Source organism: Lynx rufus, unplaced genomic scaffold (assembly GCF_022079265.1).
Source record: "Lynx rufus isolate CCGP_SWC_20201006 ecotype Redwood Valley unplaced genomic scaffold, mLynRuf1.p SCAF_26, whole genome shotgun sequence".
NCBI classification, from domain to species: Eukaryota; Metazoa; Chordata; class Mammalia; order Carnivora; family Felidae; genus Lynx; species Lynx rufus.
This window is the reverse complement of record NW_025814841.1, coordinates 604,365-620,191: the sequence shown is the minus strand read 5'-3', so window position 1 is coordinate 620,191 and position 15,827 is coordinate 604,365. Positions and strand designations below refer to the sequence as shown.

General features: G+C 36.1%; 1 protein-coding gene across 3 annotated transcripts in view; it reads right to left on the bottom strand.

The window, feature by feature from the left end:
- The window catches only part of ANGPT1 (angiopoietin 1), a 240,702-nt gene that overhangs the window by 88,421 nt on the left and 136,454 nt on the right, over nt 1-15,827 (bottom strand). For 2 of the 3 annotated variants that reach the window (XM_047088928.1, XM_047088929.1), the window contains exon 2: nt 9,728-9,883. In XM_047088928.1, coding sequence (XP_046944884.1) covers nt 9,728-9,883 — 156 coding nt within the window. Of the gene's footprint in view, nt 1-9,727; nt 9,884-15,827 lie in introns of those variants that run through there. The other variant, XM_047088930.1, reaches the window with a different exon arrangement.

Sequence of the window (15,827 nt, the reverse complement as noted above, 5' to 3'; positions counted from 1 at the left end):
TCGGCTCAGGTTATGATCTCACAGTTTGTGGAGGTTTGTGGGTTCAAGTACCATGTCGGGCTCTGCACTAACAGCATGGAGACTGCTTGAGATTCTCTCTTTCCCTCTCTCTCTCTCCCCCTCACCAACTTGTGCTCTCTCTCTCTCTCTCTCTCTCTGTCTCTCAGAATTAAAAAAAAAAAAAAAACCTTAAAAAAAAAAGAATTACTTTTTGAAAGGGACCTGGAAATCCTTCTGGAGGATCAATATCAATCTATAGGTCCTCCTCTAAAAATGACACTATTAGAGCTTTCCTCCTTTTCTGTAGCAGGTCTAAACCTGGGATTACATCAGATGCACATAACCTTTTCAAAATATACTGATACGACCAGGGTTAGACTTGGGCTATGAGAGGTTGTGGGGGAAGGGGATGGATTTGCAAGAGAGGAGGACAAGAACTAGGGAGAGATGAGAGAGGCAATTTTCTCAGTTGTAAAATTTAAGCAGATGTCAAGAAATTCAGTAATCAAGATAATATTTTAATGCAACATTTTGAAAGATCAAAATTAGTGCAAAAATATCCATGCTGAACATAGCATAATTTTAAAATAAAGACAGGATCTGCCTCGGCACATGTGTTATTTCATTTTGCATGACTTGATCCCACTCTCCTCACCTAGGTCTCAGTCCCATGGTGGGGGAGGGGTGACGTGTTGGATGGTGAAGGAGTGGGCGAGAAAATAGCAAGATGGGGCATTTGTGCTTTAAAAAAGTTCAAAGTTTCAGGGCACCTTGGTGGCTCAGTCGATCGAGCAACCAACTTTGGCTCAGGTCATGTTCTCCACGTTCCTGAGTCCGAGCCTAGTTGGGCTCGCTGCTGTCAGCATGAAGCTCACTTTGGATCCTCTGTCCCCTCCTCTCTCTGCACCTCCTCCACTTGCGCTCTCTCTCTCTCTCTCAAAAATAAATAAACAACAAAAAGTTTGAAGTTTCTATGATTCATTCATAAAATTGTCATAAATATAGATCTGAAAGCCAACCTAAAAGTTACCACTATTAATCAATACTTATGGAGTGTTTTAGAGTTAAAAAAAAATATTTTCCTCTACTGAGTCACTTCATTTGAGGAAAAACAGGAGCAAGAGGAACTGGGATTTGAGGACAGAGTTCAAAGCAGCCCAGAGGAGAGAATGGTAGAGAATGTAAGGATTGGGGATACACACAATTTAATTTTGAACTGGTAAACATATTTTTTCTATGCAAGTTTTTTGTTTATTAACTAGAATTAATATATAATATATAATATTATACATATAATTATATATAATACTACATATAGTATAGTAATAATACTATAATACTATGTATAGTATATTAATACTATATTATATATAGTATAGTAATAATTATATAATTTATATATAATTTATATAGTATAGTAATACTATACTATATATTATTATACTATACTATACTAATTATTAGACACAGTATAGTATTATTATTATAATATATTATAATATAATATATAATATATTATATGATATATTATATAATATATTATATAACCATATAATTATATATTATAATATATAATATACAATATATAATAATATACTATATAATATATTATTATATACAGTATAGTATTATTACTATAATATATTATATATTATAATATATATATATTGAGAGAACACTGAGAAGAGAATTGAGCTATCTAAAATTAAAAATGAAGCTGTCTATACGTAAGTCTGGAGACTATAACAGTTCCTAATTTTTCTCCACTTTGTCCTACCTCCAGTCAGTTTGCTACATAACACCAGAATGATCTTTTTAAAAACGTAAGTCACCTTATGTCATCACCAATGTTAAATCTGTTAATTGCTTCTCTTTGCAATGTGAATAAATTCCAAAGTTCTTAGCCTGGCCCACATGGTCCTATGTGATCAGAACACTACTTACTTCTCAGATCTCATCCTGCCATTCCCTTTCTTGTTTTATTATGCTCTAACCACATTGTCCTTCTTTTTGCCACCCCAACATGCCAAAATCATTGCTACCTCAGGGCCTTTGCATTTGCAGTTGCCCACCATATCCCAGATGCATGGCTGATTTCTTATCAATCAATTCTTCCTTATGGAGGCCCTTCCTGGCAACTGTTTGAAATATAACTCCCCATCATCCTCCATCAAGTCACCCTTGTTTTACTGGCTTTATAAAATCATCACTATTGGAAATTATCTTCTGTTCGCTCATTTGCTGTTTCTCTACCCCCAGGAGGATGTCAGTTACACAGAGACAGGACTACTCCATCTGGAGCCCTCCAAACTGCCAGTGCCCAGCATGGGTGGCATACTGGCACAGTCAGAGCTATTTGTTGGATGATATACTAGACAATGGACAGTGAGTTATTTTTCAAGCTGGGTTATTGTCAGGGAGAGGGTAGCAGGCCATGTGAATGTTAAGTGGGCCTTCAATGATAACAATCTAAAATCTAAATCTAAAGAAGCATCTGAATATAAGAGAAGGAGAGAGACAGATCTTAAATCTCACTTAGTCCAGGCTAGGTGTCAGGTCATCTCAGGTCACTCCTGAGAACAAATGCCAATCCCTTCTCTTATTTTCCCATCACTTTGACCAAATAACCACTTTATTTCAATTCTCTCCACTGATGTATTAACACAGGCCTACAGTTCAAAAACGAGCTACCATGTGAATTGTACAAGAAACTATGATAAATTGGCTACTTTCTTGCCATGTGTTTGTGAAACTTGCTGCTTAGCAATAATCTAAGTGTTCCATTAAAATGACTAAGACATTTCATTTTGTTTAGCCTAAACATATTCCAATGTACATCCAGAAGGAAGGAAGGAAGGAAGGAAGGAAGGAAGGAAGGAAGGAAAGAAAGAAAGAAAGAAAGGAGGGAAGGAAGGAAGGAAGGAAGGAAGGAAGGAAGGAAGGAAGGAAGGAGGGGTATCTTCCTTATGTAAGACATAAGATTTGAAACTGAGAAGTTATGAACTCTAAAATGTTAGTTCTTTCATTGAAAAATAAAAATTTTTAAATAAAAACTACTAGTTTTGCAACCAAAGTGAGTTAGAGAATTTCAGCCAGCTTCCCTTTAATACTTTTAAGAGTGCCTCTGATCTTGCTTAAAAGGAAAATCTCCTACAAAAGAACATTTCCTTCTTAGCATGTTAGCTTTGAAATCAGCTTTGTTTGTAGTTTATACTTCTTTTTACTTTAATTTTGTTTTTCAAATGAAAAATGTAAAACAAAATATGATGTCTTGATAATTAGATTTTTACAATGGAATAAAGGCTGCTATGTGTTCAAGGAATCAGAAGATCACCATTTTAAAACTTGGTGAAAGAATTTATTTGGTCAATAGTAGGCAGTGTGACAAAGTACCCCCTCGGATGCTTCTACCCTGAGTTAAAATAGCATCACTGAGAGTGCGGCAAGTTGGCATTTGTGCTTCCAGATAATAGGGAGTGGTGAGTAATTCTACAAAGAACTCCCACCACAGTGTTCAACTCAATCTGATTGAGCCTTTAGACTTAACTTCCAGTTTAAAGGAAACGTGCAGAATGAATAAGTTAAAATGCATCACAAAGAAATACTCAGAGAAGTTCAGAATATGGGACACTCTACAAAAACAATGGGCCCGGTATCTTAAAAACCTGAAGAAAAAAAAAAATCGAAAGAGTGCTCCAAATTAAAAGGGACTATATTACATCTTAAAAAAAAATAAAACACCTATGAAAATTTTTGTAGAACAATCGAGGAAATTTGAAGGTGAAAATTAGCTAATCTTAGAGAGTTACTGTTACTCTTAGTCATGATAATGTTACTGAATTAATACTATCTAATTGTTATCTGTAATATTTTATATTTTATTTATATTATATATAAATAGCACAAGGAAAATCTCATTGGGTTATGGAGTTTAGTACAGACAGTGCATATATTACAGAGCTAATGCACAGAGGAGTCAGAATGGAACCCAGGTAGTTTGTCTCCGGAGTCTGACTTCTTTCCTACAGGCTCATGTAGCTGTACACAAGCAGCTTCACTCTGGCTAAGAAAGGTACCTTCCCTCAGTCAATAGACTCATGGCTATTGAAATTGTTTCTTTCAAATCACCATGACATCGACATCTTCTGCTTGTCATGGCTAATGATATCTGATTTCTCTCCTCTCCCCACTCCAACACTAAACTAGCACTATGAAGCAGGAAAGTGGCCAAATTTCTCATGCTTCTTAGAGTATACAGAAAATGCTGTCATCCAATGTTCTTAGTTGGTCAGAGTAACTTTGCAGTAGAGTGCTTCTATTCAAAGTCCTATTCTGACCCATCAGCTATTTATGGGTATAAAGAATAATCAACATATAATCTTTATGACACTACCTTTGATTTTAGGAGCACTGGGTCGAAATCTACAGAAATTAAGGGACTAGTATTAGTTTAGTTAATATAATCATTTGACAAGCATTTATTGAGAACCTACTGTGTACCAAGTGATGTTATAAAAAGAGCAGTGAACAAGACAGAGAAAATCCTTGCTCTCTAGAAATTTGTATCCTAGTACAAGGGGTGGCCAGCTTTTTCTATAAAGGGACAGATAATAAATATATTGGTGGGCTATATGGTTTCTGGTACAACTACTCAACTCAAATTTATTGGGAAAGCATCCATACACAACATATACATGAATGAGTGTAGCTGTATTCAATAAAAACTTTATTTATAAAAGGAGCTGGCAATTCAAATTTGACCTGTGGGTCATAGTTCACTGAGACCTCTTCAAATGGGTTATCAAATACTTTTTCCAGACCTTGTGAGAAAGTTAATTACCAGGGTATTTTTCTTGGATGACCCATTAGCAAATTCATTTTACTGCCATTTTAACTAGGCCAAGGTTAAATATTTATTCAACTATCTCTCTTCAAGTTGAAGAGATCCAGTGGCTCAACTTTGAGAGCTGCCTTCTCAAACCTATTTCTGTCTAGAGACTGATGCTCATTGACTAATCTGTTCCTGAACTGGCTTAAACTTGCAATTGTACAACTGAAGTCCAAACAACAGGTGTATGACCTCTGACAAGCAGATGACAAAATGAGATTACACATATAAGAAATTTATTAGGGGGAATGCCTGTAAAGGAAAGTTGGGAAGAAGACAGAGGTGTCTAGGAGCACCTTCTGACTAGGATGCAGGTCTAATCACAGTGAAGAAGAAAGGGAAGGAAAGAAGATTGAGTGGAAATCTTGGCCTCCAGGGAAGCTGTGAGAAAGTTCAGCAAGGCTGAGGGAGAGCCCTTAGCCAAAGTCATGTGTCAGTGGAGTCCAACAGCTCCCAGGGGCAGGTCTGACTAAGTATTGCTACTACAACGTGTCACTGGGAATTGTGCCTTCTGCATCAACATAGTGATGGATTTCAGAGTACAGCAGCTGGGGTCATTGGTCAATGAAACCCCCACAGTAGGAGACTGGAAAGATGCATTTTTATGGCAATAAGAAATGGCTTCATAGCTAACTTATTTGATGGAAAGTTAAGGAAGAAATGGTTTAGACAAGTTTTGCCACATTAACTCAATTAAGCTACCTGAGGATAAGGATTGCTTTACTTATTGTATTCTATACAGTACCTATTAAAACCTCTTGCATTAAGAAGACACTCAAAATATACCTTTTAAAATTTGGTTAAATTCCATTCCTAAGACTATGGTTCCTATATAAATAATTGGAAATTAGAGGAAACATAGGCTAAGTGTCTAAGGAACTGCCCTATAGTTAGTTACACAGCCAGCAAATGGCAAGGATAACACTGGATTCTAGGATCACATGAGACAATGTGCAGGCACATGGCAAAATGGCAATAATTGGTGGTGCCATCAGCAGCAGCAGAACAGCAACAGCAGCAGTATCCTTGTCATTTATAGAAAACTTTCAGCTGCTACTATTAGGTTCACATTACTTTCGTCTTTTCTGATTTCCATCTTACCCTCTGCTTGGGCCCATTTAGTTTCTACAACCTTAAAGAGAGAAAGGAACCTTGAGAGAGGCAGAATAGACACAAAGGGAGCCAGTAAGGCATGTAGACTGTGATGCCAGATTTCCTGGGGTAAAATTTTTGCTCTAACATTTACCACTAGTTGTTTCACTCAGGACAAGTTTCTTCACCTCTCTGGATTTCAGTTCCCACATCTTTACTATATTTTTTTCTAATTTTTAAATTTTATTTAAATTTATTTAAATTCTATTTTATTTAAATTTAATTTTTAAATTTAGTTTACATATATTGTAATAATGATTTCAGGAATACAGTTTAGTGATTCATCACTTACATATAAGGGATGATGGTGGTACTTACCCCACAGGATTTTTTTTTTAATTATTAAGTAGCTAATATGTGTAAAATTGCTTAGAACAGAGCCAAACACCTATTAAGAGAGGTGAATGCTAATACAGTTTGTCTATTAGTGTACCTCTAATCAAAATAGGCCCGTGGGAGAAGTCAGAAATAGACTTCCACTACAGGAAGGGACATGAATAATGTCTGAAACTAACTCCTTCATAGTGCACACTTGGAAAGAGGAACTGGAAGTAAAGGAGATATTGGTACAAACTGATAACACAGTGATAAAAACACCACAAGCTAGGCTGAAGAGGAAGGTACGGGCATGGTGTTGGCACCTGATTCTCATCACCGTGGCTAGCAGGGTCATTTAGACGTGCTCATTATCTATTTTTTTTCTGATTACGGTGCTTGTTAAACACATAAGTATTTTTAATTGCCATTACAGTAAAACCATGTTTCTGCCACCTTTTGTTAAGTTCTGGAAGGTCTAGACAGCGGACTAGAAAGCAGTAAGTTACTTGTCTTTATACCATTATCATGTAAAAGTTAGAACACTAAAATATGTTGCAAAACCATTGATATAAGTTCCTAAAATAATTGAGAACCTGAAGTCAGTGTAGGAAAAGTAGCACTTACCAATGTGAAACAAAGGAGAATTAACATGGAACAAAAACGTAGGAGCATACTTGGATAGCCCAAAGGGTCTATTCGTTTATAAATGCTGATTATTAAAGAATAGAATGCATTTAGATTAAGAAACAATTTAGGATTCATTCTGCAAACTTGCCCCTGCATCTGTACTTGAGTGCACTTGAATGGCTATGTCTAAGTAGAACAAACAAGGCCTGTTGCAAAGGTTCAACAGAGCACCACATGTGTACACATTCACATGAAAACAGCTTTACATTAGCACAATTAGAAGACATTAAAATGAATATGAAGGGGTACCCAGTTGGCTCAGTCAGTTAAGTGTTCAACTCCTGCTCGGGTCAAGATCTCACAGTTTGTGGGTCTGGCTGTGCACTGACAGCATGAAGCCTGCTTGGGATTCTCTCTCTATCCCTCCCCCACTCATGTTTCCTCTCTCACAAAATAAATAAATTAATAAATTTAAAAAAATAAACAAAATGCAAATGAAAAGAACTTCCAGGATTTACTTCTTAAGGTAGAACATAGTTGGTCTGAGCTACTGTCTTCCTTCTCTACCTGTCTCTCATCACAAGTTCTGATAGATTTGTGATTTTTAAGATATTTTGCAGGTTTTAGCTATCTTGAAATTCTTCTTGGAGTAACTAATAAACTTTAATTGGCCTTTAACGACTCTTTAGTTTTAGCTGTTCCCTGTAAGGCCGTTTTTTTCCTACAAATTTTCTGTACTATTTTCCATAAAGTACATATTTTTTAGCCTTAAGGATGCAGAACAAGTTTTTATCTCTTAAAATCTAATGTACAATTTGTACATTAAGATGCTGACAATGGGACTCCCCCCCCCCCCCACCACCACAACTCCAACTTCTAGGTAGAAAATGAGTAAAAATAACTCAAAAGTATTTGGGGGATGGAAAAAAATAAAACACTGCCATGTAAGTCATTAAAACTCATAAATGTATAAAAATTTCAAATATTCACTCAAGTATGGTTGTGTCAAGTATGGTTGTGTTGTTTCAGTTTCTGAATATACAGAATGCTTTGTAGGAGAAGGTGAGTATTCTGTTCTAAAAAAAAAAGCAAGAGAAAATACTCTCATATTATTTATACCATAAGAAGCCAATGTTCATAGATTGCCATACTTGTTTAGTATGATAATAAATGATTATATAAAGTCTCATACTTTTTAGTTATAACATGTAGCTTCCCCTTCCCCATCCCCTGTAGTTATCTGATAATAGTGTGCAGCAAAAAATACTTTCCAAAGCCTATGTGGTTTACTGCTCCAATGTAATCCACATTTAAGTTCTTATTTAATTAGTTTAATTATTAGTACTACTAATCCAGAGAGATAAAAAAAGGAAAGGAATGAGAGTGCCGATTCAACTCACTAGCTGTATCAGTGTGAAAAATTGCTCAAAATTTCTGACCTCTTGTCTGCTTTGAATGGTTTTCATAAATATTATTTGTACATGGGAAAGCTGTTTGTATAACATATAATGCTCCATCCAGATAAATTGTCATTGTTATTTATCTTTAAATATCATTATATGATCTGTGATGTCATTAACAGAAACAAAATAAAATGGAAATAAGGTTGCATCTTATTTTTTAATTTATATTGTTAAAATAATTAAATAAGGAGACTATTAGACTGAGGTGGCTCTAATGCCTCAGTAACCTACATTAAGTAAATCAAAGCCTAAGCCAGAGTCAGTGCATCTGAATCGAAGAAAATGAAAATTGAGAACAACCAATCACAAACAGCCAGCTAGGCTTCCTGAAATAAGGCCACTGCTTGGGCTCTCATCAATCAAATAATTTCCTTGATTTGCTTCCACATCTTCTCTGTTACAACCTTTCCTGTAGCTCCCACAGTGGAATGTTCCTAACCACTTTTAGCTAAACGCTGCTCAATTTCAATTGATGTATGCCCAAATAAACTCTTGACAATTCAATGTGCCTCAGTTTATCTTTTAAGAATTTATTTCAGCTTCAATTCCAGAAATCAACTACACTAGGATAGAATCATCCCCTGGGTTTCAGAATAGTAATGGGAACAACTACTTCCATGGTTAAAATGGGACCAAGAAATCATCTTCAAATCATCAAAAAGATTTTCACTGAACTGTAATAGTAGGTTTGTGACAGTGCTGACTAAAGGGCATTTTACTGATCTGTACTGAAATAAGTATGATTGTACATAAAGAAGTATGTTGTTGTCCATGGCACTATATATATATATATATATATATATATATATATATATATATAACTACACATTGCTGCTAAGTTAATTTTGGTTTTCCTGTGTATCTACTGAATGCGTTAATACTCTGCAGGTGCCATATGGCTAGTGTATTATCAGAGGCGAAACAAGACAGGTCAAAAATGTACATCAAAGGCACCAATTTGACCCAAATGGTTATTTTGTTTGACACATATCATATCATAGTTGGTAGCTGCAGTGTTTATTTGAATTTAAATGCTGATTAAGTCCTTTGCCAGTCCTGTTTTTGCAAACACACACAAAGCTACCTCTACCAACCTTCATTAAATCAAAAGAAACATGCATAGCATGTCAGGCAGTCATTGTTGTTATTACCAATAAACAAAAATGTGTATGTTTCCCCAATCTCAGTGGTTGAAATGTGCTCTGTGTTTATGGAGTATGCTAAAGGGGAAAAAATTCTGCTCAGTTAAGAGTTTGTCGACTCTGGCCCAGGGGTGTACCTGGGTCTCAACATCTGTCAGCTTTCTGGTCTGTTCTGCGGTCTGAGAGAGAAGGCTGGTTCCTATCTCGAGCATGGTGGCCGTGTGGTTCTGGACTGCATTCTGCTGTATCTGGGCCATCTCCGACTTCATATTTTCCACAATGTAATTCTCAATCTGCAAGAGATAAAGGACAAAACATACTACATTATAAGCAAAGCTTCTCAGTTGGAACATGTAATATTTACAATGACAAAACAAGACACAGCTGGCAAATCAGCCATCTGGCAGGGATCCTCTGCATTTCTGGGAGTTGGGAAATGGGAGCAGAGCACACAGGGACCCAGTTGCTAACAAACTCCTTATATACTGATACATATATATATAATCCTCACAATCATAATGAAAATTTGCACTTGGATAGTGCTTTCTTATTTTCTACAACTCCTTCAATCCTTACTGCAAAGATGTGAGTGAGGTACAGATGGCCTCATTGTTTTGTGTGATTTGTTTTGGTTTGCTTTTATTTATGGCTGAGGAAACAGAATCAGACAAGGTCAATGATGAGCCCAAGGTCACCCAGCAAGAATGCAGCAGCCTTAGCATGATCATTTAAATCTAAATCTTGGTTCTCTGGTCTTTCAATAGACCACATTGACCACCGGTCTCAGAAAAACTCAGCCTCCTGCTTTCATTCATGTAATGAAAAGTAAAAGACCATGCTGGGTTAGGGGAATTACACAAGCAGTGGGAGGAGGGTGGGTGCCCCAAACACAAGCTTTTAAGAGAATAGTCAAGTATAGGCAACAGTATACAAAATGAGCTGCAGAGCCACGGAATGAGCTAAAACCATTCTCAGTGCTCCTTTGAGAGCTAAAAAAAATAAAAAAAGCAGAAAAGAACTGAAAGTATAAGCTATAAAGCAGCATTTGCCCTTCTTGCCTTGGGTAACATTTAGTCCTCTATGGTGCCATCTTAGGGAATACAATGGTTGTAAAGTAAATTATACCACAGGGGTCAGGGGGAATTCCTAAGTGACACTCTGAGGGAGGTTGTTAGACACCTGAGAGAATAAAGCTAAGTATAACCACGCTTGAAAAACACAGAAGAGGCCTGCACCTCCCTGTCAGTGCACTTAATTCTCCCCCACCACTGTGTGGTGACTACATTTTATTACCCAATTACACATATGGGGAAACTGCATCCCAGAGAAGTCAGGTCCAAGGCCACACACCACAAAAACAGCCAGACTTGGATTTGAACGCTGAAGTCCTTAACTTTCATACCAACACTCTTAACCACTTGATAGCTCTGCCAAGTTGTTCTTCATAAGCCGGGTTCCAAATCATTAACAGCTACGTGATTTTTACTGATTTAGTGAACCATAATGCATCCACTATTTTATAATCCATAGTAATATTATTGTCATGTAATAAATAAAGTCTAAACCTAAATTCCCCTTTGTGCAACTCTGGCAGTTCACTTTCTAACACCATCTCTTGCTTATTTCTATTTATCAAACATAAATCTGCCCCAAGATAGAGAAAATGAAAGGTTAGAATCAAAACTCTTATTGTTATTAATAAATTCTGACTATGTTCTTGGTCAATATAAAGTAACTCCCCTTCATCCTTTATTCCCAAAATTAGAAGTAGAGGAAAAAAAATTCAACTTACAAACATTTATTATAAAACAAATATAACATTGATAGGTTAGAATAGCTATCCAGAAACTATCTTGACAAAATGTAAGGTCTAAACGAAGCCACATCTAACCTTGGCTTTATTCCAATTGAACTAACATATTTGAACAACAATGGAAAGGTAGTGGAAAGGTAGGTCGGAGTATCAGGCATCTGTTGTCTTGGATTCTGCATCATGTTTTCCTTTTCCTGATAACATCCTTTAACTCTCTTTTTGGAAATTATGAATGAATATACTCTCAAAAATGGCAGGTAAATCTTCATCATGGAGGTGATTACCTGCCATTTACAGCTGACATTTATCGATTGTCTACTATGTGGTAGGTATTGAACTAAGTACTTTCTTTTTATAACAGCACTTAAACCTTACAAGTTTATATGGTATGTATTGTTATAGCTGCTTTATAGGTTAGACTATTGAGGCCTACAAAATCCACAGCAATTTTCCCAAGAAAAACAATAACTCAACTCCCAACGCCAAAACCCATGTTCTCAATCTCTAACCTATTCAGCTAAGTACTATTTAATTACTCTGCATATTATTGTGTAGTTCCTCAACCTTGTATGTTTATCAAAGCTACATGGGAAGCATTTTTTAAATGCAGATGAAGGTACAAGACAACAGAACACTGAGTCAGAATTTTCATGGGTATATACTAGACAACTATGTATTTTACACGCCTCCCAATGTAATTCTAATTCAGGCAAAGACCAGTGCTTCTAAAAGTGTGGTCCACAGAAGAATTACCTGTATGAGATCTGTTTGTGAACAGTGTGACATGAAATGAGGAAACTGTGTCAGAAAGCAAATTACCTACGTTGCTAAGCACACTATTACTACGTCTATGTGTGTATGTGCATATAAATATAGGAGCAAGACTTTCTCAATGAAGAAAGTGATGCTGTAATGCTTTAATTTACATTGTGGAATTCTGGAGCAAGCTTCTTAACTTGTTTGCAAAACGACAACTTCCTTGAGTAGCAGTGATTTAGACTACTGAATTTATTCAATGTCAAATTCCCTGCTTATCAAGAAAGCTCAAATAATAACTTGGTTTCCTATGTAGATTTCTCTACTGAGAGAGAACTCACTCAGCAGTGAGCTTCAATATAGATCTCTGTGATAATTATACATCAGTTTTTTGGTTGTTTGTTTATTTTAAGTAGCCTCTATGCCCAACGTGGGGCTTGAACTCACAACCCCAAGATCAAGAGGTGCGTCCTCTACCAACTGAGCTAGTAGGCATCCCTATACACCAACTTCTTATGCAGTTGGTTAGTGGGAGTTATTTCCCAGAGCTCAACTTGCTCTGGGTGTAATACAGTTATGTGTTTCAGTCTCCAATAAAGGAGGACACCCTCTGGCATATAGTGACTACATCAAGGATCAGCTGCTTTGTGACTCTATCTATGTTAGCTCCTATCTCTCTATTCTGTACTACTATGCTTTTTTTTTTTAACTGTAAAAGGTAACACCAGCAAAGCAAAATAACTGCTTTATGTAAGCATTCATCACAGTCTCCAAATTCTGCTGACCCTACTGTAAAAATATGTAAAAAACCTATACTAAAATTCTTATTTGGGCTGCTGTGATGAGTAACATGAATATAACTCTAGTTAATTATTTTTTAATTAAGTGGGGCTGCTTTCTGTAGGAGTAACTGCCTTTTAATACAAACGATAATGGCACATTTAAGTAGCAAAAACCAGATGTAGTTGATTTAAAGGCTGAGGAGGGAGGCAGAAGTCAAATATACAATGTGTGATTAATAAGGAGGGCTACTTTCATCTTATCTCTCAACATTCCTCTGTAGATGTATAACTGTGAAATCCATCTTGATGTGTCATATCAGCCAGGTTCAGAAAAAATTTGTAACAAATTTGATTGTCCTCATATTTTCCCTACTGGTTTTAAAAACATGTTCACAGACTATGATGGCTACTTCAAGTTTTAATATTTTAGAAACATCTAAGATGTCAGTTTTAAGCTTACAAGTTGCTGACCGCAAGACCTGATAGATTATAAAGTAGGAGACTCCCAATTTGAATCATAAAATTATTTGACTATACTGCCATTCTCAGTGTCTGACTCTAGGTAAAGTACTGGCCAAAAAGCCAGCATGAGAAGGTACGATGGCATTAGAAATGAGATAATGAACAATAAATAATGTGTAAGCAAATAAATAATGTTACATTTGGTGATTTAGTGTTTACAAAAAGCTTTCATAGACATTGTCTGACTTGATTCTTATGCCAACCCTACATGCAGGGTATTGACTCTATTTTATGGTTTAAGAAATAGGGCTCAGAGGCCTTAGGTGACTTAATGGAGATAAAAGGAACAACTCAACTCTACCTTCTGATGTTCCACTAGCCTCAGAGTTGCGGGAACTGCTCTGATGTTGGACTGGCTGGTTGACTGATTGGTGAATGAACGACTGATCGCATTTTTAGCCAGCTCACTGAGAATTAATTTACTCATTCCTTTGAGGAAAACATGCATCATGAGAGGGTGATTACTTCACTCTGCTTCACCATATTGGAGGCCAAGTTTATTTGAAGGGAGTTGAGAGGCTCTAGGGCCAGTTATGTGGGAAGTTCACTTTGCTAGCATTTTTAATACAATTGGTCATTAAAAATCCTTTCCTCAGCTCCTACCTTTTTTTCTTAGTATGTAGTTTATAACATATTTGTTTCCTTCCACCCATTACGTTTCTTGCAAGCTATTCTAAAATATAACAAAGAGAATAACAACAACAACAACATGTTAAGCCCCTACTAAGGCTGGGTATGTACCAGGTTTTTATAAACATGTGGCTCACTGACTCCTTATAACAGTCCAGGCACTGTATTATGTGTCCTTATTTCACTGACAAGGAAACAAGCTCTGGGAAGTTAAGTCTATGATCACACAATGAGTCGGTGAAAGAACTGGTATGTTGCTTTGAAAGAGGCTAGATGACCCCGCAGGTTGTGCCTGATTCTAAAGAATAGTCAGTTATCAAGCACAAGCAAACTACCATCAATGTCATAGGCAAATTCCAGTAACACATAATATTCATTCAGGGAATACATAAAACAGAACAGATGGGGAGAAACTTGTTCAAGGACAGATAATTTTTCATTTTTTTAATTTAATCATTTTCACACGGATTGGTGACTGTAACATTCTGGGAAATGTTATAGGGGGTAAGAAAGCAAATATACAGTCAGCTGTGTGACAAGTTGCATTAATAAACAGAGAAAAATATTTTTAAGAAGTCAAGATTATCAGTCATTTGTAGTTCAGTCATAAATCACTTGCCCATGTCTTTTGCCCAATGACTAGCAGAGAATTAATGCTATTATTTTCCATGATGAGACAGAATTTTGAGAGAGCTTTCTTACCGGGTCTTCAAAATTCTTGCTGCTTTGTGTTCATGAGAACTAAAATCTGTGTGATATTATGACATGCTTGCATATGAAATTCATTCTCTATCATTTCACTTCAAGGGCTCTCTTAAATAACAGCATATCTTAAAGCACAAAGAATAGAATTTCTCCTTGTAATTCTTAAGGAAAAAAACACATTTTAAGCCCTATAAAAATTGACAAAGGCATTGTTCACTTAAAATATGTTGTAGATTAAGTGGACTCTCATTGAATGTTGGTGCATATGGTATTACTCAGTTATGGCAAAACAACCGTGAAATAAAGTAAAAGGGTAAATATGGAAAAGCAATAAAAAGGTAAAACAATGCAAAAAATGCCTTAAATGTTGATAGTTTTATCTAATATCATTGTTTCATAAATCAGTGGCAATACTGAAAATGCAACTATATCTAGGTTTATGGTTTTATTAAAAAGATGCCTGAGGCCAAATATATTATTTGCAAGAATTTCTATTATTAGATCTCCCAGTATATTGCTTCTTTTACCACATGGCAAAGTATAATTGTCTTTTTAGACAACAGATCTATTTAGCAGACATTTGAAATAGTTTCTGTGCTGATATGTATGACATGAATCCCATTTCTCATTTTGGTATCTAAAGGAGCACTTAACTATTTATGGAAGAAAGAAACCATTAGAATCAGTGAGCTGGAAGAGACATTAAATATCATGAACTTCAAAAATCTCATTTTACAGATGTGGTGACTGAGGTTCAAAGAGCTTATAGAAAACAAGGTGAAACAACTCATTAATGTCAGATGCCAGGCCATGTCCACTCAATGTGTGGGAAACTTAGACTTACATCATCAGGTTGGGTCAACAATAATGGCTGCCAGTATTATTGGCTCACCCCACATTTCCCAATACAGTTGGTAAATACTCTGATGGAATTTACCTCTGACTACATTTCTTCATGTAAATATTATTATCTCTGTTTGACAGGGAGAAGCTCTGAGCTATTGAGAATAATGTGAGGGTATGTTTGTT